We start from the raw sequence: 23494 nt of genomic DNA, 5'->3' as shown, positions 1-23494 counted from the left end.
TCCTTCCTACACACAAGATGTGCCCCCTCTCAATGTATAAAATGCTAAACCCAACAGTTTTCTTTTCAACAAAAAACTGTTCCAACATGCGTACTAGTTTTTTTGATTAGCTTACATAAAAAGTTAGATTCAGTTCAAAACAGTTCATTATATTATTAAAAATCTGTAAACAAAGTTTCAAATCTGACAGTCAATACAAGCATTAGTGTACGGACAATTTTTTTTTTTTTAATGTGTAAAATGCATTGCCTTTGAATCATGTTTAACTAAAGGGTAAACCAATAGCCAAGACTAAAAATTAAAAAAAACTTGACATATATCGATAGATTCAACGTCATTATTCATCAACAAAATCATTTTCCATCCCTCTTTTTACTAGCAGGATTGGTAGTTAAATCTGGATTTTTTTTTAAATATATACTGTATTTACATGATAATCACAATCTAGTAATTCGTTACTTTCAAAATTTATACTGTAACTTTAACATAATTAAGGCACAAATTCAAACTACGTAAAAAAAAGGTAACATTTTCCTCACTTAAGAAATAACGACAAATCAATTATCAAAAATAATTTATTCATATTTATATGGAAGTATTTGAGATTGCTAAAAAAATAATGGTACGTATAACACACACACAAACATTGTAAATAAATATTGAGATTTTCTTCCATGATTGAGTCGGCTCGTCTTCAGTGGCCACATTTTATCATAGATGTGTTTTTACCCTACTTTTGCTCCCAAATACTTGTTTCATCTGAAAAATTAAAAACATAGTTTTCATGAAAAAAAATTTCCCTAAAGAATGAAGCAAATCATACTCATGTGTTGTGATTTCAAATACAGTGAAATCATACTGCATAATACGAATAAAGCACATGTAATCAGCAATCACGTGGTACTAGTTATGTAATGATAGATTACTTAAATATTATAAATTTCACTCAATCATTGCCCAATGCTGGCATGAACTGCACATAAATAAGGTTCCAAAAAGTAATTTCATGAATTTTTGAATTGGTGTTTTGAGCACGAAAGGTATGATCACACACTAAAATCTCAATAAAATGATATTCTGCAAATCAAGAAAAAATATCATTGTAGAGGGATTGCTGTTGTATTAAGATTAGAGATGTAAAATTCTTGAGAATATTCTTATTATTCTTAACAAGAATATTCTCCAGTTATTTATAATATAATTATATATAATATCCTAGAGAATATTCTTTGGAAAGACTACTTTTATAAATTACTGGGGAATATTCTTATCAAAAATAATAATTATTCTCAAGTTATTTCTCATATTAATATTCTCATCTCACATCTGTAATCGAGTGGCAGCAGTTTAACATTATACTATAGGAATTTCCAAACAAGACTTTCAAAATATCGATGTAGAGGGATTTATTTTTATATCAAGTATCATTGTAGTGAGGTTTAACTGTAAATAATAAACGAATGAACTGATAATTATACACAAAATACTGATGCACAAATAGAATGAAATGAGCTGATAGTTATATGATTTTGGATAATGAGAGTGCATCACAGAAAATATTTTTTGTTGTGCACGTGTTTTCATTTGTGCAAATACTGTGGATTCTGCTTATAAAGGTTTTTTTTTTCAAAAAATTACCATGAAAAATGTAAGCGGGGAAAATGCTTTAAACAGGAAATCTTAATAAAAATTAATTCGAGTACTAAGCAGGAAAATATTATACATGGGAATGTTATAAGCGAGATCGACTGAATATAGAAGGAAAATGCCATGTTTACACACAGCAGCAAAATATCAGCAAAGTATCAAATAAATATATTCCTGCCAAGAGGTAAAAGCTAAAAAAGGTAATATATTTTGCTCGGCAATAATATAAATATTTTCATATTAGAGATGAAACATTTCATACACAAATCTATATTTTAGAGTGTTGGTGAATATTGTATTGTTTAGGAATTAAAATGCACTACTGTAATGATCGCTTTTGCCTAGTACATTTTGCGAGTTCTTAATGTATGAGGCTCCTCAAGAGAAAAAAAGGCCCCACAAAAATGAGATCTGGTTGAAATTTTCTAGAATTGACCAGGTAGGACCACAGAAAAATTTCTCGTCTCGGGGGGGGGGGGGGGGCCATCATGCTCTTAAGATGTTCCTGGTTAGGGGAAATTTTTTTTGTATACAAGTGACTATTCCTGCAATTCAAGAGAGATATTCATGACTTCTTTTCAGACCAATGATACATTATTTTCAGAGAGGAAAAAACTTCAAAAGCGTGACACTATACCCTGCCATTTTAACCTTTAGGTCAGGACCGTAAATAAGCTGGGGCAACCGGAGCACTTCCCAAGGGCCGAGAGAATGGGGGCCCTCACAAAAATGTACACTTTATTTTACATAATACTTTCAGGGGCCCCCACTCAAGAAAAAAGTCTGCATCGAGAGAGCCTACTACCAGTGCTGTCTTAACGAATGGACCTACCCGGGCACGGCCCGGGGGCCTCGAGAGAAGAGGGGCCTCACAAAAATGAGATTTGGTTGAAATTTTCTGTAATTTACCTGGCAGGTCCTCAGAAAAGCCACTTGGCCCGGGGCCCATGGTGTTCTTAAGACGGCCCTGCCCGCTACGCCCGTTTCAGGTACCATAAAGACGAATTTGTCATTAATATCAATACATGAGTATATTACTCATATTATTAAGTAATCATTATTTGATAATGATCATTTTGTTAGCGAATGAAGTTCAGATTTGAAGGAAATCATAGAAAAGTATCATTACTCACCTTCTTTCGTCATTTGTTGATGGCTTCAAGTAGTAGTTGAAAGCTTTCATTGATCGGGGATAATTACTTAACATATATTTAATACCTAAACGCAGTCACTCATCACCTTATAATTAATAAATTATTCTAAATTCCCTATTTCATTCCGGGTCATCGTAAAAACAATTCACCGCGACCGCCAGTACTATGTCGATGTTTGCGTTTGCAGCGACGATAATGTTCACTGCGCATGCGCTGAAACTCGATCCACCCTGCTGGATCGCCGATATCGGAGGTTCAGTTTCAGGCTCGAAAAGCTGATCCGTGGATCTCGATTCAGGGGTGGTGAATACCAATTTTGAGGTGAAACGCGGTTTAGAACCTGGATCGCGTTCTGAACCTGGACGGTGAATACGGCCGTTATACTTGTAACTTATACTTATAAGTGAACTTATACTTTACTTGTAGCTCAGTGGCCCCAGACCAAAGCGGTTCAAGATTAAGCGTGCCCACTTAATGTTAAATTTTGATGCAAAGTTGGCCACCTGGCGGTAAGCGTACGAAACTGGGGAGAGGCTTGACCACGCCCTCATCTGTTTTGATTGACAGTTCACCCCCCTTCCCTCCTCACTTTCTTCACCAGTTTGATATTGTGTATTAATATTTAAAACTCAACATGTTCGAAGAGAAATTACATTATTACTTGTTTTCCGAATAAAGAAATAATTTATTAATAATCCACCCCGGATGGCTCTTTAAATGTTAATCTCTTAATCTCTGAAGATGTTTGAAGAATGATTAGAAGAAAAACAAGCTTGCAACAGGTAGATTATTATTATACAGGAAGAATTATCTGGGCGGAAATGTGTAAAATTTTAAAAGAATATTTGAGGTGTGCAGTAAATTAAAATTGATGGTTGCGAGATTTACTAAATTATTTCGTACCCCAGAAATATATGTACATAATACTGATGGAAAAATTTAGAAACTAGCTTAAGGTATAATTACTCCTCACAATTTCAACTGGATGCCTACTAAATAGTAAAATTGATAAAATAAAAATTAGGAAAATGCATTAAATGCACAAACATTAATGTACTGAATATATTATGATGCATTGGCTATGACATCAATAAGCAGAGCTGTCCCAGTCTATTTCCAAAATGAAAAATGCTAATGATTTATTCAAAATTATATGGAATATTGAGGCCATTTTCTAATTAAAATATTTCATACAAAGTTTAACAATTTTAATTAACTTGTGATTTAGTAATCCATGTTACAATGCATAACTTCATACAATGATCAAATGATGTGTTTCATTTAAATTAATTTCATTGAACTCAGAACTCCACTCACATATACGTATAAAAATTTGCCATTGTCTGTTATTGTAAAAAAGAAAAACCAAGTTGTGAAATAAAAAAAATTCATTTATTTCATCAGCTAGAAACTTATGTATAACAAAAATGAGTTACAAATGTGACTTCTAATATAAAACAACCACAAGTAACATACCAGTGACAACACTTGTGCTTCAAACTGATAAAAATCTCTTAATGACATAAATAAATAGTTCTAAACTGGAGGTATAATAAATTATTTTTGGAGTGAAAAATGAAAAAAAAAAAAAACAAAATTAAAAAAAGTTGACTGATTACTCAGGAAAATCAAAATAAGAAAAATTGAATTTTTTAATTCTCAAAAAATTATGAATCATACTGTCATTTAGACATCTCATATTTCAGCTGTCACTTGCAAAAATGTTGAATGTGAGATTCATGTTGCAAACATTGCTTTTATGGTTTGTTTTACATTTCGATTTAGGAAAAAAGATGTCATTAATATCTAAAACATTAAATGGTTTACTTACATCCACATCAAACGTCCAAAACTTAAAACTGCCAAACAAACAGTTTCAAAGATTTGTTGTTGCGGCTCAAATTAATAAAATTAAAAAGTTATATAAAATAAACCAGTAATTAAAAGAAAAAAAGCATAACATACATCTTACCATACATTCTCTTACAAAAGAAAAAAATCTAAGGAATGTTGTCAGTGTCAGCACTTATTGTGAACCAAGTATGGTTTTAATGGCACTTCCTCACAATCACAAAAACCAGGGCAAACAATCGTTCTTGCTTGCCTTTCCCGGAAATATAATTTCAATGCAGGGTACACATACATATGGAAGGGTACCATATGTCCCGCTTGACATTGCAATGATGCTTGGGAATTTGGAATAGCGTTATGAACCAAACGATCTTTCTGGCTGATGTTCATGATACACCATTCCTGGAAATGATGGTTTCAAACATTGGCAATCATAGTCAACTTTGCCGCAAGAACCCCAACCAATATTGGATTTTTAGACACATCTTCCCGTGCTTGACGTCTGGAAAAAAATGAAAGAAAATATTAAATGCAAGGGAAAATGTTACTTATTTAAATTGATAACAAAACTACGACAAACAATATGTGCAACAACGAATGTTTTTTTTGCTGTACATAAAGCTGGGCATGACAAATCCCTAAAAAATTGAGGTGGCGGGAAGACTTTTAGGAGCCAAACATTTTTTGAGAAAAACAGGTTCAAAAATATTTATTTCAATTTTTCCAGGACATAGCAACTGCCAAAATGAACTTGATTCTGCAGCCAAATGAATTTTTATAAATGAATTATTGAAAATTTGAAATTTTGCTGCGTGGATGAATAAATTATTTTTATTCATAACTTCCTCAATGAAATTGGATGACAAAATGTTTCTGGCAATGAAAAAATTGAATTGTATTTCATATTAATAACAAAAAATATTTTTTATTTATATTTTTTCCATTATTTAAAAGAATATTCTCAATTATTCTCCGAATTCACATTCATGAGAATATTCTACCCTCACGACTCTGCATAGTACCCACAAAGGGTGGGGTTGACAGAGCTCCAGCCCTGGGCCCCCAGGAGCGGACAATTCTCTTTTTTTTTTCAGGCTATAAATTCACTGCAAAAGGGACCATGAAAAGCCTCTGCTAGAGGTTGTGGGGGGTAGCATGCAATAATTTCTGTCATAGGGAGGGAACAATTTCGGATAATTGACGCTCTTTTGGAATGAACTGCGAGGCGTAAGCCAACACTTACTAGAGAATTTTCAGTTTCTAGTGGGTGTTGCGTAAGCACGATCGAACTTCGGGAGGGAAGGGGGGCAAATCCTCCAGCGAAAAATTTTAAGTTAATAAATCATCACACAGGCATTTTGAATTTACAAAAATTCAGTTAGCCTACAATGTGAAATATTTTTCGATATTGTAATTTTTTTTTTACAATAATATTATCTGAACTGTAAAATACATATTTTACTAACCCGCTGCCATTTTTCGGAAATCTATTTAGATGAGCTTCTTCGGACTTGGAATTTCTCTCGCCATCCTAGGAAGCCGCAATAATTCAACATTTACTATCATGATGAAATAGAGAAGAATGAACTCGAAGGAAAGGGTGTAGAGACACGAAAACGAATAAATTTAACCCAGAGAAGAACCTTTTGATAAATTAATTAAGAATTATTGATTAAGAATACCGATTTTAAAATGAAATGAGACGAGAAAAAAGAGCTACGTGACTGGGAAGAGCAATAAAAAAAAAATGGCGGCTGCCTCGCTGAAAAATTTGTTTACAACTGTAGTTCGTACGCTTACCGTTTCAATTTCTGTGGCGCGCAAGTTTGCATCAGGCCTCTCCATTGAAGTGACAACGCTTATCTTTAATACAGCTTTGCCCCAGACATAACAAATACCGCCCTCTAGCGCTCCGCTGCTTCACTTCCCTTTCACAGTAACCGTGCATGTTTTTGTCGCAAGTCGAGTCAAGTCACGCGGCAAAATCGCACATGCATTTGTTGACTGTATAGATTTTGTTTTATTTTGAAGCTAAACTAATATCGGAAAACGGTCTCTTCCTGTTAAAAAAAATAAAAATGAACCAACTAATGCAACGAGAGCTGAGCACTTTCTCACTTCCTCAACACGTCCGCTTCCGGCTGCACAGCAATGGCTTTACCACGGTGGAGGATCTTCAAAACATGGGGCCCGTCGATTTGGCCAATGGTAACCAAACAATATTTTTTTCAAACCTTCTCAATAATGGTCATTAATTAATTGGAAGGAACAGCTGTAGCGTGATCCTTTTTCGGTGATGTGTTGGCGACGTTTTCTCTGGCGAGAGACCGTCCAAAAGCATGACTGGATGGATATCAGGTCCCTAGCCAGAAATTTCGTTCGATGGGGAGACCAAAGTGTTAGAACTGTAGATTTGGCCATCTTTTTAGCTTTTCTCGGTCATTTTCTTATATTTCGGGGGACCCTTTCCCCAAGTCCGTGGTTGGCGGAAGTTGGTTTTCTGTGATTCCCAACTTCAAGGAGCGAATACCAGCCGATCTGCCCTTTACAAAGTCTCGCCATAGAGAGCAACAGACAAACAGTACAAATGTAATTCAATCAGAACACATCACTCACTTCACTTCTGAAATACAGATGGCAACACTGAAAACACGAACACCACATACACACTCAGACTGTTAGGTACACACACACAGTTACACTTCCGGCACAACTCACTAGGTGGTAAATCCTCCATAAATGGTGACAGACCTGAATTGTGCTCTGGTTTGAAAGACTCCCAAGTGTCTCCCCGCTACAGCCTTGCCGGAGATGCATTTACAGTTTTTCCGCTAGATGAATTTTGTCACCTGTCTGGTCCAATTTTCTTGAATACTCTTTATTCTAATTCCCCATTGCTGCGCTATAACTCGCTTGGCCCTCCCCACCCCTACAAGCACACCTGTCTCTAAGTCACTCCCATGCTCACACACTCTTTTGTTATTTGCATGCTTGCACATGCCTTAGATCACTTGTGGTTGCTCTCTGACATGGTTCCTTGCTTTATGGATCACGCTTTTTATCGTTTACACATCCCAGTAGCACACCGATATACAACAATGTAGAGATTTCGATACTGTTTGACGTTGTTACCGATAGCGTTCACTTTGGAAAGGCATACATTTGTCTGCGTAGTTTGACATAGAGAAATTTGGATTATTTCAAGAGACTAATTATCTTACAAGATATTCTTTTTCGAAATGAAATGCTGTGGAAATAAGAATAAAACTATTTTAGAAAAGATAGATATATTGGCAAATAATTGAGTGAATATATTTTTGCTATATTGTTCAATATCAAACACGTAAAAATTTCAGATATTCAATATTCATTCAACATCGGACCGGTATCGGTACAATATCCTAACTATATCGTTGTGCTACTGGGGATGCTCTAGGTCAGGAGTCTTCAATCTTTCTTGAAGTAAGAGCATTGCCAATACCCATTATCAAACAAGCAGCATCCTTTACGGCAACTTCGACATACTTGTGCCTATAAAATCTGCATAAAAATCATTGAATGCAAATTTTATAGGGTGTTTAATCGACGCGTGTATCAAGTTCATGCGAGTATGAAATCGGACACAAGCATTGTACACTCTTGATGTTTCATATAGCACCATGGTGCTTGCAAAAACAGGTTTAAGGTGACTGCTCTAGGCCATTATTTTGGTCCGTCACATGCTTGCTCATGCTCAAAATCACTCTTTTGCTCACTCACGTGCTTGCAAACTCTCTAGGTCACTTTTTTTTTCACTCACTGACCTAGTCCCTAGCTGTTTGAGTAGAAGTGGAGAGACAAAAAGTCTCTGGGTTCGTTAAAAAATGATGCAATAAAAACATGATTGTGAGTGAGATAAAATGCCAGATATAACGGCAAGTATGCACATATGTAATAAAAATGTAAATATGGAATGTACAACATGAGATATTTTGATTGGAAAAACAAAGAGTAATGTATGAACGGTATAAGACAAAGAAATTAATCTTCAAAATTGTTGTATTCAAACAAAAGACTAATATTACTAGCGACCTCTAGGTGTGCATTCATCCAATGTCAAATCTAGAAGCCAAAGGGAATAACACTGGAGAACTTTTTTTTTGGTTTTCTGTTGAGATTTTTCAACTCGTCTAAGTTATGTTCTTATCGTCAATTCCAAATATGAAACCAGTTTCTCTCAGCAAGCTCTAGCTTTTATGCACAATTCGATATTATATACTTTTACATTTCATAACCGGAGATCCAGGGCTGTCAATTAATGACTTACACCACCGCCCCAAAGCAGAATGTGCCAAAATCTGCGACGTACGTCGCAGAACAATTAGCGCTACTACAGAACAATTTGGAAGAATTTTAAGAAAAAGTGTAAAAAACACTATTACATGTGGGGATTTTTACCGCAGAACATTTCCAGTCAGCCGAGGGCTCGTCGCAGAACAGTGCTAAACATTCTGCTTTGGGGCACCACCGTAGTTCTTGCAGTTTAGTTGTACTACTATATAGATTCACTAGTGTGTCAATTTATCAGTCTGTGGCATCGGTTTTACAAATTTACTCGTGTCTACTAGAGGGCAGCACCTTCCTAGCATGTAGTGCGTGGCATCAGGATGACGGCCACGGTACATTTCAGTTACAGATGCGATAAGGACATGTCATATTATTCTTTCTCTTTAGTGCTATGTCTGTGTCAATTTTAAACTGATTAGACAATTGCATTTTGTTGAGTTCGTTTCAGGTCTGATTCATGGTTTCTTCAAGTAGATGTAGATGTTCAAATAGTCCTAATGCATTCTGTTATGTATGCGGTTGCTGCACACTTGTTTGTCAATGGTGCAATATTTCATTGTTGGTGAAACGTGCTTATAAAGCCTATTTTGAAATTAGGGGAACTCGGGGACCAAGACAAGAAATGGGTCCCTCATATTATGTGTCATGATTTCGAGGAAATGCTTTGCGACTGGACGAAAGGAAAACTAAAGGATTTGCCTTTTGGAATTCCCATGGTTTGGTAGTAATTCACAGATCACTTAACTCTATAAAAACCAATCCGGCCCTACATGCAAACAGTCAAACCGCTCAGAGCCGGCCAATATGGGGGATATGGGTGCATAAGACATTTTTGTGAAAGGGCAGGGAGGGATGATTAACAGCTGTTGTTGAACAAGAAAGACAAGCATATACACCCCATCAATTGGATTTCGGAAGCTCCACTTCAATAAAGCTGACTGTTTGCAACAATACAACAAAATGAGAGGTTGCAATAATATGTTATCCACGACGTTAGCGAAATAATTGTGAGGAAAAAAATTGAAAATTATCAAGATGTTAAATTTTATTGCTTGTAATAAATTACATTGTTTAGGTATTTAGATTTTATGGTATCTTGTACTTTTGCAATTGTTGCGTTTCCCTTGAACTTGACTTACAACTAGAGCCAGCTTATGTGCAAAAAAAAAAAAAAAACAGGACATGCAGCATCAAAGAATTTTGTTTCATTAATTGTATACCAACACAATTTATTGAGCCTATCATAACAGGTGCTGTATCTGAACCAAATCTTGGCACTTTATTTATTGGAACATTGCTAAATTTCTGAAAGTTTGGTGTCATTTGCGTAATGTTATCTGTACTGAACTTCTGGAAGTCTCCATCTTCAGAAATTTTTACAAAATGTTTTATTCATTTTTATTATAATTACGTTGATACTCTCATGAAAAGAACTGTTTTCTTTACCCAAAATTCGTAATACCCGGAAAAGTATTTTTACCCTCCAAAAAGATTTTTAGAAGTGAAAATGAATTTTAATGCACTTTTGCAACAATGGTTGTTATGGGGCTGATGCCACTTTTATCAAATGAAAAAACAAACGATTCTCTACATAAGCTGAAATGAATTTTTAGTAAGAAACTGGGAAGGGTCCTGCTTGTGAAAACGCTCTCATACTGAAAAGTTCAGGAAAGTTCGAAAGGCACAACTAGGCTGGGGATACCAGGGCACTGACTCAAAGCCCTTAGCCAAATAGAGGGCCCCAAAAAATTTACACTAATTTTTGCATAATAATAGCCCTTTTAAGAAGGGCCCTGAGAGGAAAGCTCGAAATTTCCTAGTTCCGCTCTTGCTGTTGAGATAAAACCGCTGTTACAGTGTCATCAACAGAGCCGCAAATAGATGCTTGGTCAGCCAAGGTGAGCACACATTTTGGCGCTCCCTTGTAATGTTGAAGGAGAGGTTAAAGGATGAAATTTCCACCCCTCTGGTCTGGTGCCCGGGGCACTAGATCCACCTGCTCCCCCCCCCCCCCCCCAGTTGCGGCCTTGGTTATCAATACGCATATTTTCAGTTCACACAAAGAAAACTTTATATGTTTACATTAACATGAATATTCGAAGACCAATATTGTTTACTAGAACTGTAAAAAAAAACAGTAAAGAAAAATTTAGTGAGACACAAAAAATACGGCATGTTTTTTTGGGTAAAAAACATAAGGGCATGTGGCAAAGGGACGTTAACATGCACATGAACTGAACCCGTGATAGTGCACAACTTATATAGTAGGCCTATAATCTAGAAGGAAAAGACGAAAGAAGATTATGGTGAAATGAAATGAAAGAATATGTACATACGTAATTAGACATGTCAAAAACGTAATAATACTAAGTATATCTCATTTTGTAACATATTACTAAGGTTTGATTGTTAGTCGAGAGGTTTGTGCACAAATCTTCAGCAATACGATTTCCTTCTGGGACATGGCTGCCTTTAGGATTTGGCATCAGACTGCGTAGGTTTAATTATGCCCATTTTTGTGCATAAAATGTTAGTGCATTGATAAAAAAACCCCCACCCAAATAAAGAATGTAGGGGGAAAATGCATTGTTGTCTGTGGCATATTTACAGGGGGGCTTAGCGAGCTATAGCAAAGGGCGGCAAGTTTGAGGAATGAGTGGCCGAGACAATTAGTAGAATGTGAGAAGAGTGACAAAATCATAAATAAATTTCTGCCTAGAGTGAGGGACCAGGTCAGTGAGTGACCTAAAGCAGGGCTTAACAAATCAAAAAATAATTTAAGCGCCAACAAAATTTCTTAGGATCCAAGCATTTTTTCTTTTTTCGAAAAATAATGTTTTTTTTTCCAGCTTATCTAGAACTTTGCAACCTTTTTCCATGTACACACTGACATAATTACCAAAAACCTTGTCATCTTAACACTCCAATTTAGCAATTAAACATAACATTTTATTCACCAGTGCCAAATTTCTATATTCGTCATAGTGACGTGGCACCTGGGAATTATCAAGCCCTGACTTAGAGTTTGTGCAAGCACATGGATGACCAAAAGAAAGTGAGTGACCCCAGGTCGGCAAGTGATCAAAATCGTGACCTAGAATGGGGGCAAGCATGTTAATGACCAAGCAAATAACTACAGAGTGGGAACCTGGTAAATGAGTGATCTAGAGTGTTTGCAAGCACATGAATGTACAAAAGAGTAACCTAGAGAGTGAGGACCTCGTCAATGAGCAATCAAAAGCGTGACCTAGATCAGGTGCGAGAATGTGGATGACCAAAAAAGTAACCTAGAGAGCAATCAAAATCGTGGCATAGAGCGTATGCGATCATGTGAGTGACCAAAGGGGGACATAGAGATTGTGTGAGCATGTCAATGACCAAAATGAGCAGGAGTCCAAGCCGTATATTTCCCAGGGTGGTGAATTCTGGGAATAAGTGGTCAAGAATAAGAATAGAATGGGAGAAGGGTGACAAAACAGTAAATACACAGTCTGTTTTTTACCCGATTGTGGGAATATCTGAACACGAGACTTCCTCATTTTCTACGGATCTAGCGTTTTCATAGACATCTGGGTTTACAACTAACTCGGGTTAGAATTATTGATAAGAAGACAGTCAATCTGAGCAAATGAGGCACGGCTGTAATTTGTTCAAGGAATTTGTCTCCTTTCATTGTCAAGTTTGAAGAACTCATTCAAAAGTGACACTTCCACACAGTGATTTCATCTTTTTTTTATGAAGCAGATAATACCTTATAAGTGGGCTGTTTCTATGGAAGTGTTCCAACTAAAATACATTTGGCACCGGATTATAGTACGTGAATACATATAACAAAATTGATTGTAAATTTTTCGTATTGCTCCCTAGCAGAGTTTTCTATTGCTTCTAGGTAGTGCATTCAGAAAATGGCCAACCCCCTCTCTTCCCCATAGATGCAATCTTATCCAAAGGTTAACTTTACTAATAGACAGGTTGGTTAGTATAACAAAGGTCGGTTTACTAATAGATATTTTTCTTCAAAACTTGCATTCCATTTATATCCAAGCATGAATAGGTTGACCTTTTCCTACTCTTGAGAATTTTTAATATTTATCATTTCTATTTTTAAGTTGTCAATTCTCTATTCCAGGTATCACTTTCGATTTGCAAAATGTCCAAAGAAAGTCTTGTGGATGCGAAGAAATAAGTCGTATTTTATTTGATGAGGATTCAGGTGATTCTGATTCTCCAATCAAAAGTTTCGACAGTGATGTCGATAATTTTGAGTCATCGATTTCATCTGATCGAAATGATAATAAAATGATATAAATAATGAAATTATATGGATTCATCGGTTCTGGATGCTGCAACAATCACAAATGTCAAGGAAAAAAGTGGAGAGACCAACGACAACATATCTTGGTGTGAAGATGTAAGTAACAAAATCCACTTGAAAGATTTTCAAGGAAATCCTGGGATAAAGCATTATCTTCCTCCTAGTGTGAAAGCTGTAGATTTTCTAAAACTTCTTTTTATGACAGAAATGTGTGAAACAGTTCGAAAGCACACCAACCTATATGCTGAATATAAAGGAAAGAAGGATAAGCTTGTTCCTATTTGCACATTGCAAGAAATTTGGGCGTATATATCCGTAATACTAATCATGGGTTCGGCAAAGCTTCAGTGTATAGATGATTACTGGTTGGATAATCCAATCTTAGAAAATGGCAAAATAAACTCTATAATGTCAAGGAAAAGATTCAAAGAAATATCGAGATCTCTTCATGTCTCTGATCCCTCAAAAGAAACATTATAAAATACCTAAGTTGGAGCCATTTTTGTCAGACATGAAGAAAAATTTTTGGGAAAACTTTTTCCCATACAAAGAAGTAGCTGTGGATGAGGCTCTGATTAAGTTCAAAGGAAGGTTGGGTATCATCCAGTACATTCCCTTTAAGCCAGCAAAGAGTGGATGTTGGGTTCGTCCTATTGTAGATATGTGCATGATTTTGAACTGTACTGCAGCAACTGTAATGCAGAAAGGTTCAGCAAAGGCTTTGGCTACAATGTTGTGATGCACTTTGCAAAAAAATTGCAAACTATGAATCAAGAAATCTATTTTGATAGATTTTTCACGAGTGTACTTTTGATGAAGAATCTTCTAAATATTGGACAGTATGCATGTGGAACCGCTTTATCCACTCACAGATTTATGCCCCAAGTTTTGAAGAAACTAAAGCTGAAAGAGAAAAGGGAGTGTTGTGTTCAGCAATGCAACAAAGTGGGAAACCTGATTTGCAGCTCTTGCATGGATGAGAAGCAAATTATGCTCCTTTAAACAAACAGTAACCATTAATTAATTAGTGAGGGTCAAAAGAAGACTAGGAGCTTCCATATTAGAAGTATCTTGCCCTAAAGAAATATTGATATACAATAGATACATGGGAGGTGTTGATCTTGGATCAAAAATGCAAGTATTATTCCACAGAAAGAAAATCAAGAAAATAGCGGAAATACATGTTTTGGTTTGCTCTTGATAGTGCCATCAATAATGCTTTTATTCTATATTTTATGACCAACTCCCCATTACCTGCAAAGCCACGAATGGTGAAGGAATTCAGGATGGATTTTGCAGCTGGAAACAGAAGCATTACATTATCAGCTCATTTCAGAATCATATTCGTAAAAGATCAAGAATTGAGGGAGGAAAAAGAACGCGTGTGAGATGCAGTGAATTGAGCATTCGTACGGCCACAGGACAAAGAAAAGAAAGCTCATGGCAATGTGTAATTTGTGAAATATGTTTATGCAGAGAAATGTTTTTCTCATCAATGAGATAGCACGTTACAAACACGATCAAGAACAAATTCAGAAAATCAAAATAAGGGGTAAAGTTTTTAATGCGAAAGTGGGGAGGATGAGTTGCTAAGAAGGATACGTCCGGTATTCTGAAATCACAATTTTCTGTTGATCGGTGTGATTATAGATCAGGCTCTACCATGTGCAGCTCGGAAACAGGACTGGATATCCTGGCTAATATCCTTCAATTCAAAGTTCATGTTCATGTGCTGTTGTAGAAGTTGTACAAAACTATGAAACAAAATTAAATATTTTTTATTTTCACTAAGAATAACATCAGTTATTCTAGTAATGTTTCATAACTAAATTAGGTTTTCTTCGAATGGTAAGATGGATCCACAAATGTCATAGCACTTTCAGCAAGGTAGTTAGCCCCTTTTTCCAAGATATTTCACAGAGCTAATGTCAAATAGAGCCTCTAGTATATAGTCACAAACAAGAGACCACAAGTACACGTATATCATAACTATACGGGGGTAGGATAGTGGATAATATATGGTCATAAGCAGAGGTGTAAGCAGGGAGGTGCAGAGGGTCCGTCCGTATCCCTCCCCTCCAAGGCAACCAAAAATTAGAAAAAATAATAATATTTTTATTTTAAAAAAATGCTATATCGAGACGAAATACCTTTTATATGCTATTTAACCAATTTCTGTTAATTTAAATGTTTTTAAAGGGTAGTAGCTCAAAATTTGTCTGGAAGAAAATTTTTATGCCCCCTCAAGCTTTTTGTGCCCCTCCAAAGATCAAGGCTGTGTATGCCCCTAGTCATAAGTATGAGGGAACCACAATTCCATGATTGTGACCCACTGTCATAGCCAATGATTCTCAAAATTCACATAGGAGTTGTTCACTTCCCAGGGGTATTGTAAAAAATTTTATAGTGGGTGTGTGTCGATGAGCTGAGAGCCACTATAGTATATGACCATTAGAGATATGAGTGGCAAGTATATGATCGTCAAGGGAAAGGAGCCTTCGATACGAAAACCGTGGCGAACCTTCATGTTAACCCCACATCCAGTTGGAACACCAGAAACAACAATTCACAACTTTTAGTTAAACCTATAATTTTATTCCATATGACCAATGTAAAAATTGCTACATTTTTTGTCAGATTCCTTCACAAAACTTTCATAAAAAGAAATGGATAAAATAAATATTCATTTTTTTTATATATAAAGTATATACATATACATACCTAGAAACATTCATTAGAATAAAAAAAAATATTTTTTTTGAATGGAAAACAATAGTTTTGAAGCGAATAATCGTACATAGTTATTTACAAAGAGCTGGTTAACTCAAATTCTCAACAGTGAAATGTCTCAAATTGCAAAATCGCAAATCATATCAAAGGACGATCCAATCCACCATTGTGTTGATGACTAAATAGTCAAACTCGGTTATAACAATATTAAAGATTCCATGAAATTTTTTGTCGTTACTACCTTAGTTATTGCCAAATGTTGACAAAATTATTAAATATTGTTTATATGAGTAACCAGGGTTGTTTGGTTTAAACCACGTTGGTTTATTATTAAACCACTCTCACGAGTGCGGTTTATTATCCCCATTCCAAGTCACTTAAATCACTATAACCAGCCATTGTAGTAGCAGAAACCAATCTAACAGCTTCCCTGGACACTTGCTATGTTAAATAGGTGCTGCTAATTGCATCAAGTTGCATTGATTAAGCATATTTTTCTACTATGAGGAAAAATACAGGATTGCCCCGGGAAAATAGGTTGTATGGCCACTCTATTCAGTCCATCGAAAAATCCCCATTTTTTCCCTTTCATTTGTATAAACATGTTTCTTTTTAGCAGCAAAATATTTCATCATGTGAAAACCAAATTTTTCAGGTTTTGGAATTAACAACTATTCAATAACTTGATTGATAATTATATCTGAAGAAAATGCAGGTGCTAATAAGATGATCCTACGTTCTGTTTTGTCTGAAAAATGGGAAATCCTCCGCAGAACAATTAATTTGTGAAATCGAAAGTTTGTAAATGGGAGACATGATAAAAAAAAAAAGTCTTAAAAAATCTAGCAGCGACTGTATTTCAACTTTCTGTGATGACACTGCTCATTATATTTAATTTCAAAAACATTTTTATTTATATTTTTATTTCACTGTAAGTACCTAATGTGTTCGGAAAATTTCAGAAACTCAGTTGACCCAAGAAGAAGCTGTAGAAACTCTGCAGTTGATTTTCAAAGAAACTGGTTCAGAAACTAATGGCATATCAATTGTTACTGCTGCTGATTTGTATGTACAGGAAACATCGAAACCACCAATTCCTACATTTTGCCACGAACTGGACAGTATACTCGGAGGTGGAATACCGTTAAAGTGTTTGACTGAATTGTGTGGGGCACCAGGGTGTGGAAAGACACAGTTGTGGTAATTTTTTTTTAAATTTCAATTGCAGTTACAATGCATATATATTAGAAATCCTCTAATTTGAACCCTGTTAATATGAACACTCGCTTAATCAAGGGCTTGACAAATCCCAATCGGCAAGTCTTTATGGTGACTAAAAAATTGACATTGGAGCCTAATTTTTTTAATGTATGCTAACTGAGTTGAAGTCTGAGGAAAGCGCAAAATTATCTATAAATCATGTCAATGTTTCTGGAGTCCCTAAATCCCTGTGTAGTCAAAGAATTTACTATTTTGGATGTATTTGTCAGGGAAAGAAATGCTTGGTGCTTCCCTCTCTCTCACACGTGCATGTGCACCACACACATTTTTAACGGGTTTTTAATTTAATGACTTAATAAGAACTCCGCCAGCAGTGGGTTGTCGCTTCTTGAAAATGAACTGAAATATTCAATCCCATTAGAAGCGAAGTTCTGCCTTATTCATTCATGATTGGAGTTTTTTCTCTCCAAGTAGTGTGATGTTATAACCTTGTTATTACATATAACTGACGTATTAGCTTCGTTCCCTGTGTTGGCAAATTTATCACCAGGTTTGTAAAGTGTTAGCCAAATGGGACCTGTTTGAATTTTTCTCTAGCCAAATCAACAAACACTTTTAGTCCAAAATGTGGCAATTTGTTTATCTTCAATATCAAGTCAAATTTTTTTGCTGGAAGGTGTATACAGTGCGTACATGTTTACTGCACGATCCCCAAAGCAGAATATTTAGCACTGTTCTGCGATGGCCCTCAGCTAACTGGAAATGCTCTGCGGTAAAAATCCCCATTCATGTAATAGTGTTTTTTGCACATTTTCTTAAAATTCTTACAAATTGTTCTGCAGTAGTGGTAATTGTTCTGCGACGTTCATCGCAGATTTTAACACATTCTGCTTTGGGGTGCACGATCATTATTTTACGTTGTCATTTTAATCAGATTACATGTTGATCAATAAAATGATAATATTTCTTTGGATTTTTTTTTAACTTTCATCAAAACTGTTATGTGTAAAAGGCTTTAATGAAGAATGTAAAAATTATAGCTTGACGAATGTGTGACTGGTGGAAACAGTAAAATAATAATAACAATGATTCAATCGGAAACTTTTAATCAAACTTATTATGTTATGAATTGACTTATCCAAAATGTTTTTTGGTTTCAGATTTTTTCTATTGATTGCACTACTCAATACTGATTTTATTCTAAAAAAAATTTTCAGTGATTTTAGAGTGCTTTTGGGGCACACTGATTCCAAATCTGAAATTGGTTTTATGAGATCGGCTCTAGTTTTTGGGATGAAGTAAAAGTTGAATTTCAATGGTAATTAATGCCATATGCAGATCTATTGGTGAGGAGGTGTTCACACCGATTACCCCCAAGCAAAACATGATAATTCATGAAATTTTCTGAACTTTTATATGATAATATTCAGGGTTGTTGGTTTAAACCAAGTGGTTTTTTTTTAAAAAATCAAATAAAAGTGGCCTAAATATAATTTTTATTTCTTTGAAAAACATCATATTTGTTCATTACTAGCCAAAAGTCTTATAAAAGTGGCCTGAATATATATATCTTTTCATATAAAGGATCTTAGTTATTTACAGTTGATATACAGAAGCCAAAATTTCTCATTTTTACCACATTTTCTAACCTTTGGGTACATTCTGATGCTCTATCTTTATTAAATTCATGTGTAAGGATTGCATTACACATCTAAATGTAGTGGTGCATTATCTCACAGGGTTTTTTTTTTTTTTTTTGGTCTTTTTTTCTTCACGAAGAAGCAGCAACAATAGTGACACCATGCTAGGGGCAGGTGGTCTAAAGGCCCCTTTACACGTGGGCTACACTTTTGCACGCGATAGCTGTAAACAACTTCAGTACCCCCTTCAAGTGTGTGCGTGTAAAAGAGAAAAAAGTGTGCGGTTAGGAGTGCGTGTGCAACATGTTTAGTGCACTCCCAGATTCTATTTTGAACTTCAAGTTTTGTGACAGCAAAAGGAAATAAGTCAATACCAGAATTCAAATCAAGACATTTATTCAATCACAAGAAAAGTAAACATTGTTACAAAATTGACTTAAGAACTTGCTAATGATATTAAAAATTTAGTATAATGTTAAATAAAGAATATTTAAATATATCACAGAGACATTTTCCACATATTGAACTTATCTGAATGTGGTCCGGAACTTCAGCATACGACTAGAGGTAAGTCATCGTTTCCACACGACTTCCAAAGTCCAGTTTTGAAGTGGACGTCCGGTGAGTGGTAGACCGACGGATAGCTACGACCGATTCACATTGGTCCCGAAGTGGACGAGGCGTGCTGGGGACCGTTTCACCACATTTCGAGACACACCGTCTAGAAATGGCGCAACATCGGAGCCAAGAAGAGAACCAGGCGGGGCAGGTGATGCAAGTCCGTAGGAGAAACAAACATCGTACGTCAGCCCAGAGAGTGCCAGAGACCTAGGACTGCAGGAGGTTGGAAATCAGACTGCGGTGAGGCAGATGTTGAGAACAGCCATAGTTTACCCATCCATCGTACGTGGTTGGTGATACCAACTAGACCAGGAACTCTAGGTGTAGAGGTCGTCACCTAGCTAATGTTAGAAGAGCGAAGTCACCGCTCATATGTGAAACTACTATTTAAAAGAAGTTCGGACCTGCCGAGACACAAATGCAAATTAGAAAAACATCACAGGATACGTTTCCAAGCCTAAGGCTAGATGAAGTTACATTTCATTTAAACTGATTAGTGAAAAACTAGCACCACTGTGCTACAACATTGAAGAACTCAACTCGTAAAATGAGTGAGGTGAAATGGAATGAAATGCGAACATTCGACAAACACAATCTGTATTTATACGAATCATGAAACAAATATTCTTGGTCCACTTGGACCACGGAAACACTTCATCGCAACAAGAAAACTATTATGTCACAACAAGAAAACTATTATACGTCACAATGTACACTTTGACATAATTTACATATAATTTCAGAATATTAGTGTAAACAATAAATTAATGTTTGGCAACATGCAAGGTGAACTGGCCAGGTTCACCCAGCACGACCAACAACAATCGGGAAAGTTTATCAACGGAGGTTCGCGGCCATCTGCTGGCAAACAAAATACTTAAGTTAACAACATAAAACTTATGGTTAAACATACAAAGGGACACAACCTCCAATGAGACCAGGTGATATCTCTCCCGGGAGGCACCGACAGATTAAGAACTTATGAAAATATCGCTGAGAGATTAATTTAGGTGGGACATTAGCAGCCCGACCAGATGCAGTCTCATCCTCGTCAAGCGACTGAAGACCCCACCCTCCAGCCGAAAGACTAAGCGGACGAATTAGCCCATACCAGAATGCTAGTGAGACCTTCTGTGGTTTCCAGTAGCTCAGCGGTCCCTGGGGTCTAAAGGTAAGCACTCTCTCTTGATATTAGGACTATTGAAGAAAAACATGACCTGGAGGCCGTCATGTTACACACGCTGGAACTGGTCATTCCAGCATTCAATCGTGAACTCAAAATCGTACGTCTAAATGCAAACCCACCCTACAGGCAAAAACAGGGTGATTTCCTCATCTCCTATTTCGTCTTCCTTCATTATCGTTCTAAAAAAAAAAAAGATGTATTCAATATAAATAATTTTTTTCAGCGATAAATTATTGCAATTAATATTGCATTAAAAAAATTCAATATTAATTGCAATTTTTTTTAGAGTCTTTCTGACGATTTTTCTTCCTTTTTCCTATGAATTCCTACTTTTTTAAAGAAATAATAAATTAGTTTCAAGTGCCGTAATTACATTTATTAGGTTATTGCAATAATTTTCGAAGATTTGGTTCCTTTATCTCTACAAACATTATTATATCAGATTTATAGATATGTTAAATTACTATTATTATTTTGATAACTTCACAAGCTTTCATTTATCCTCAGGGTGTGGGAAAAATTTAAAATAGTTTAACCAAGGGTTCTTAATCTATAAGTTCTTTTTTTCTTTTTAAAGAAAATAAGAAAATAATTGTTTTTTTAATAGAAAAAAAGTATTTTAAGAAAGATCTGTTTCAAAATTTGAAATTAACGATAGAAGTATGTTCGCATAGTTAATGCAAAATAATGCGAGAATTGATGAAAGAAATTATTCCAAAATTAATAAAAATCCAGAATTGAAAAAAGAATTTCAGAATAGATGAAAGCCTTTCAATAACTTGGAGCCTCTTTTTTGATTTGGCACTGGTTCCATTCCTGTTCACTCACCAGTTAAGACACCTACCAGTGGCTACAGAAATTTTGAAAAAAAAAACCATTTTAATTAGAAATTTATTAATACAAATACAAATACAACGCCACAACAGGCAAAATGCCCAACGAGGTGGCTGATAAAAAGATGCCCATAAAAATATGGATGTCATATGTTTCAAAAATACAGCAACCCCATTAAAAATGCAATTAACACAAATTATAAACAATATATACACATGATAAAATATTATACAATGCCCATAAAGAATACTTATGGTTGTCTTATTCTAAGAATGGATAGCTTCTCGATTTACCCCAACATGTTTATCGTATTTCTTTTTAAACGTGTCAATTGTGTTACAATTTACTACCTCCGGGGGTAAGCTATTCCATTTATTAACAACCCTATTAGAGAAAAATTCCCTGCGACACCATAACCTTGCATTGTCCCTCACCAATCGATACTGGTGTCCCCTTGTAAAAGCAGTTGATTGGCGGTGTACTAAAAGTTCATGGTCCATCCTATCCATCCCATTGAAAATTTTGAACACTTCGATCATATCTCCTCGACACCTGCGTTCATCCAATGTAAACATATTCAAAAAATGAAGTCTCTCTTCATAACTCAAGCCCTGTGTGCCAATAAGGACACGCGTAGCTCTTCTCTGCACCCCTTCAATCAAGTCTATGTCCCTCTGTAGGTATGGTCTCCAAAACCTTACCGCATACTCCAGTCCAGGACGAACTAAGCCTCGAAAAAGCGGAAGAATGACTTTAGGAGAACGCGAAGAGACCTTTTTGAAAATGAGACCAAGCATTCTATTCGCTTTTTTGACAACCGCTGAACAATGTTCAGAAAACTTAAGTCGCTCGTCAATGAGAATTCCCAAATCGGTGACTCTAGTTGCATCCGGGATAGTGACACCATTCAACTCGTAAGAGAACCGTGGGTTGTTCGAACCAAAATGAGCGACCATGCACTTATCTACGCTAAACGTCATGCTCCATTCATTTGCCCATGCTGCAATCTTGTTTAAGTTGGTCTGGAGCAACTCCCTATCGCATTCATTCCCGATTACCCCCATTAGCTTCACATCATCTGCGAATTTGCTAGTAATTCCATCGATACCCTGATCGAGTTTGTCGATAAAAAGTGAAAAAAGTATGGGGCCAAGGACACTTCCCTGAGGAACTCCACTTGTGACGTCTGTCCAACCAGAGAATTCCCCGTTCACCATAACTCGTTGCGACCTATCTCTTAACCACGATTCTATCCAATTCAGCAAGTTGCCCCCTATTCCAATCTCGTGTAAACGCTTCAAGAGTTTGCCATGTTGTACCCGATCGAATGCCTTCAAATATATTCATAAATATGCATATTTTTAAAATTGGAAATATATCTGGGGAACACAAAGTTGGTGGTGATGTTTTTAAGCCGTTGCTAAAAAGGTTAAGAACATCTGATTTAAATTTGATTGTACAAATTTGACTTCAACACACTAGAAAAAAAAATTAAAAGGGATTTAGGGTTGTGGAAAAAACTTCCATTATCTGAATGTCTGAAGGTTAACAATGGTGCTGTTTGAAAAGAAGCATCCTATTTATTAGATCCAGCCAACTCTGCATTCATAGCAGGTGTTCAGTGGACAATGTGCTGTACTTTTCCATGATAGGATCACAAAAGATGTCCAAGGTCAAGTGATGTTCAAAATACCAAGTAAAAGGGATGTTTCATGTTATAAGATTATCACCGATTTCATTTAAAACCAAAAACCATCCAATATCATGAATGATATCCAACTAAAAACGTATTGCTATTCGCACTTTTAATTTTATTGCTGTCAGCATGACATACAATGGAATGTTTTACACAGGTAAGAATATGTGTGTAGAGTTGTAAAAATTTGAAAAAAAATTATGCTTCAATTTAATTGTTATTTTTTATATTGTTATTATGCTCGACAACATTAAACTGAAATGATTTTTTGAG

At 35.8% G+C, this 23494-nt stretch overlaps 1 protein-coding gene and 1 long non-coding RNA gene across 3 annotated transcripts in view; one reads left to right on the top strand and one right to left on the bottom strand.

The window, feature by feature from the left end:
* Positions 1 to 557: 557 nt before the first annotated feature.
* LOC149063370 (uncharacterized) lies at positions 558 to 3252 on the bottom strand. The gene is made up of 2 exons (XR_016196106.1): positions 2781 to 3252; positions 558 to 759 (listed from the first exon to the last, which is right to left on the bottom strand). It is a non-coding gene; the product is annotated as an uncharacterized LOC149063370 (long non-coding RNA).
* A 3267-nt stretch (positions 3253 to 6519) lies between these two features.
* Positions 6520 to 23494, top strand: part of LOC149063369 (DNA repair protein RAD51 homolog 3-like) — a 38021-nt gene continuing 21046 nt past the window's right edge. The window contains exons 1-2 of one of the 2 annotated variants that reach the window (XM_089255855.1): positions 6520 to 6860; positions 16986 to 17223. In XM_089255855.1, the coding sequence (XP_089111981.1) occupies positions 6731 to 6860; positions 16986 to 17223 (368 nt within the window). In that variant the 5' untranslated portion in view covers positions 6520 to 6730. The remainder of the gene's footprint in view (positions 6861 to 16985; positions 17224 to 23494) is intronic. The other variant, XM_089255856.1, reaches the window with a different exon arrangement.

Source organism: Pholcus phalangioides, unplaced genomic scaffold (genome assembly GCF_987345545.1).
Source record: "Pholcus phalangioides strain wild (caught in Gottingen) unplaced genomic scaffold, Ppha-v1.0 ptg000172l_1, whole genome shotgun sequence".
NCBI lineage: Eukaryota > Metazoa > Arthropoda > Arachnida > Araneae > Pholcidae > Pholcus > Pholcus phalangioides.
The sequence above is the reverse complement of the archived record's forward strand: the minus strand, read 5'-3'. Positions and strand labels throughout refer to the sequence as shown.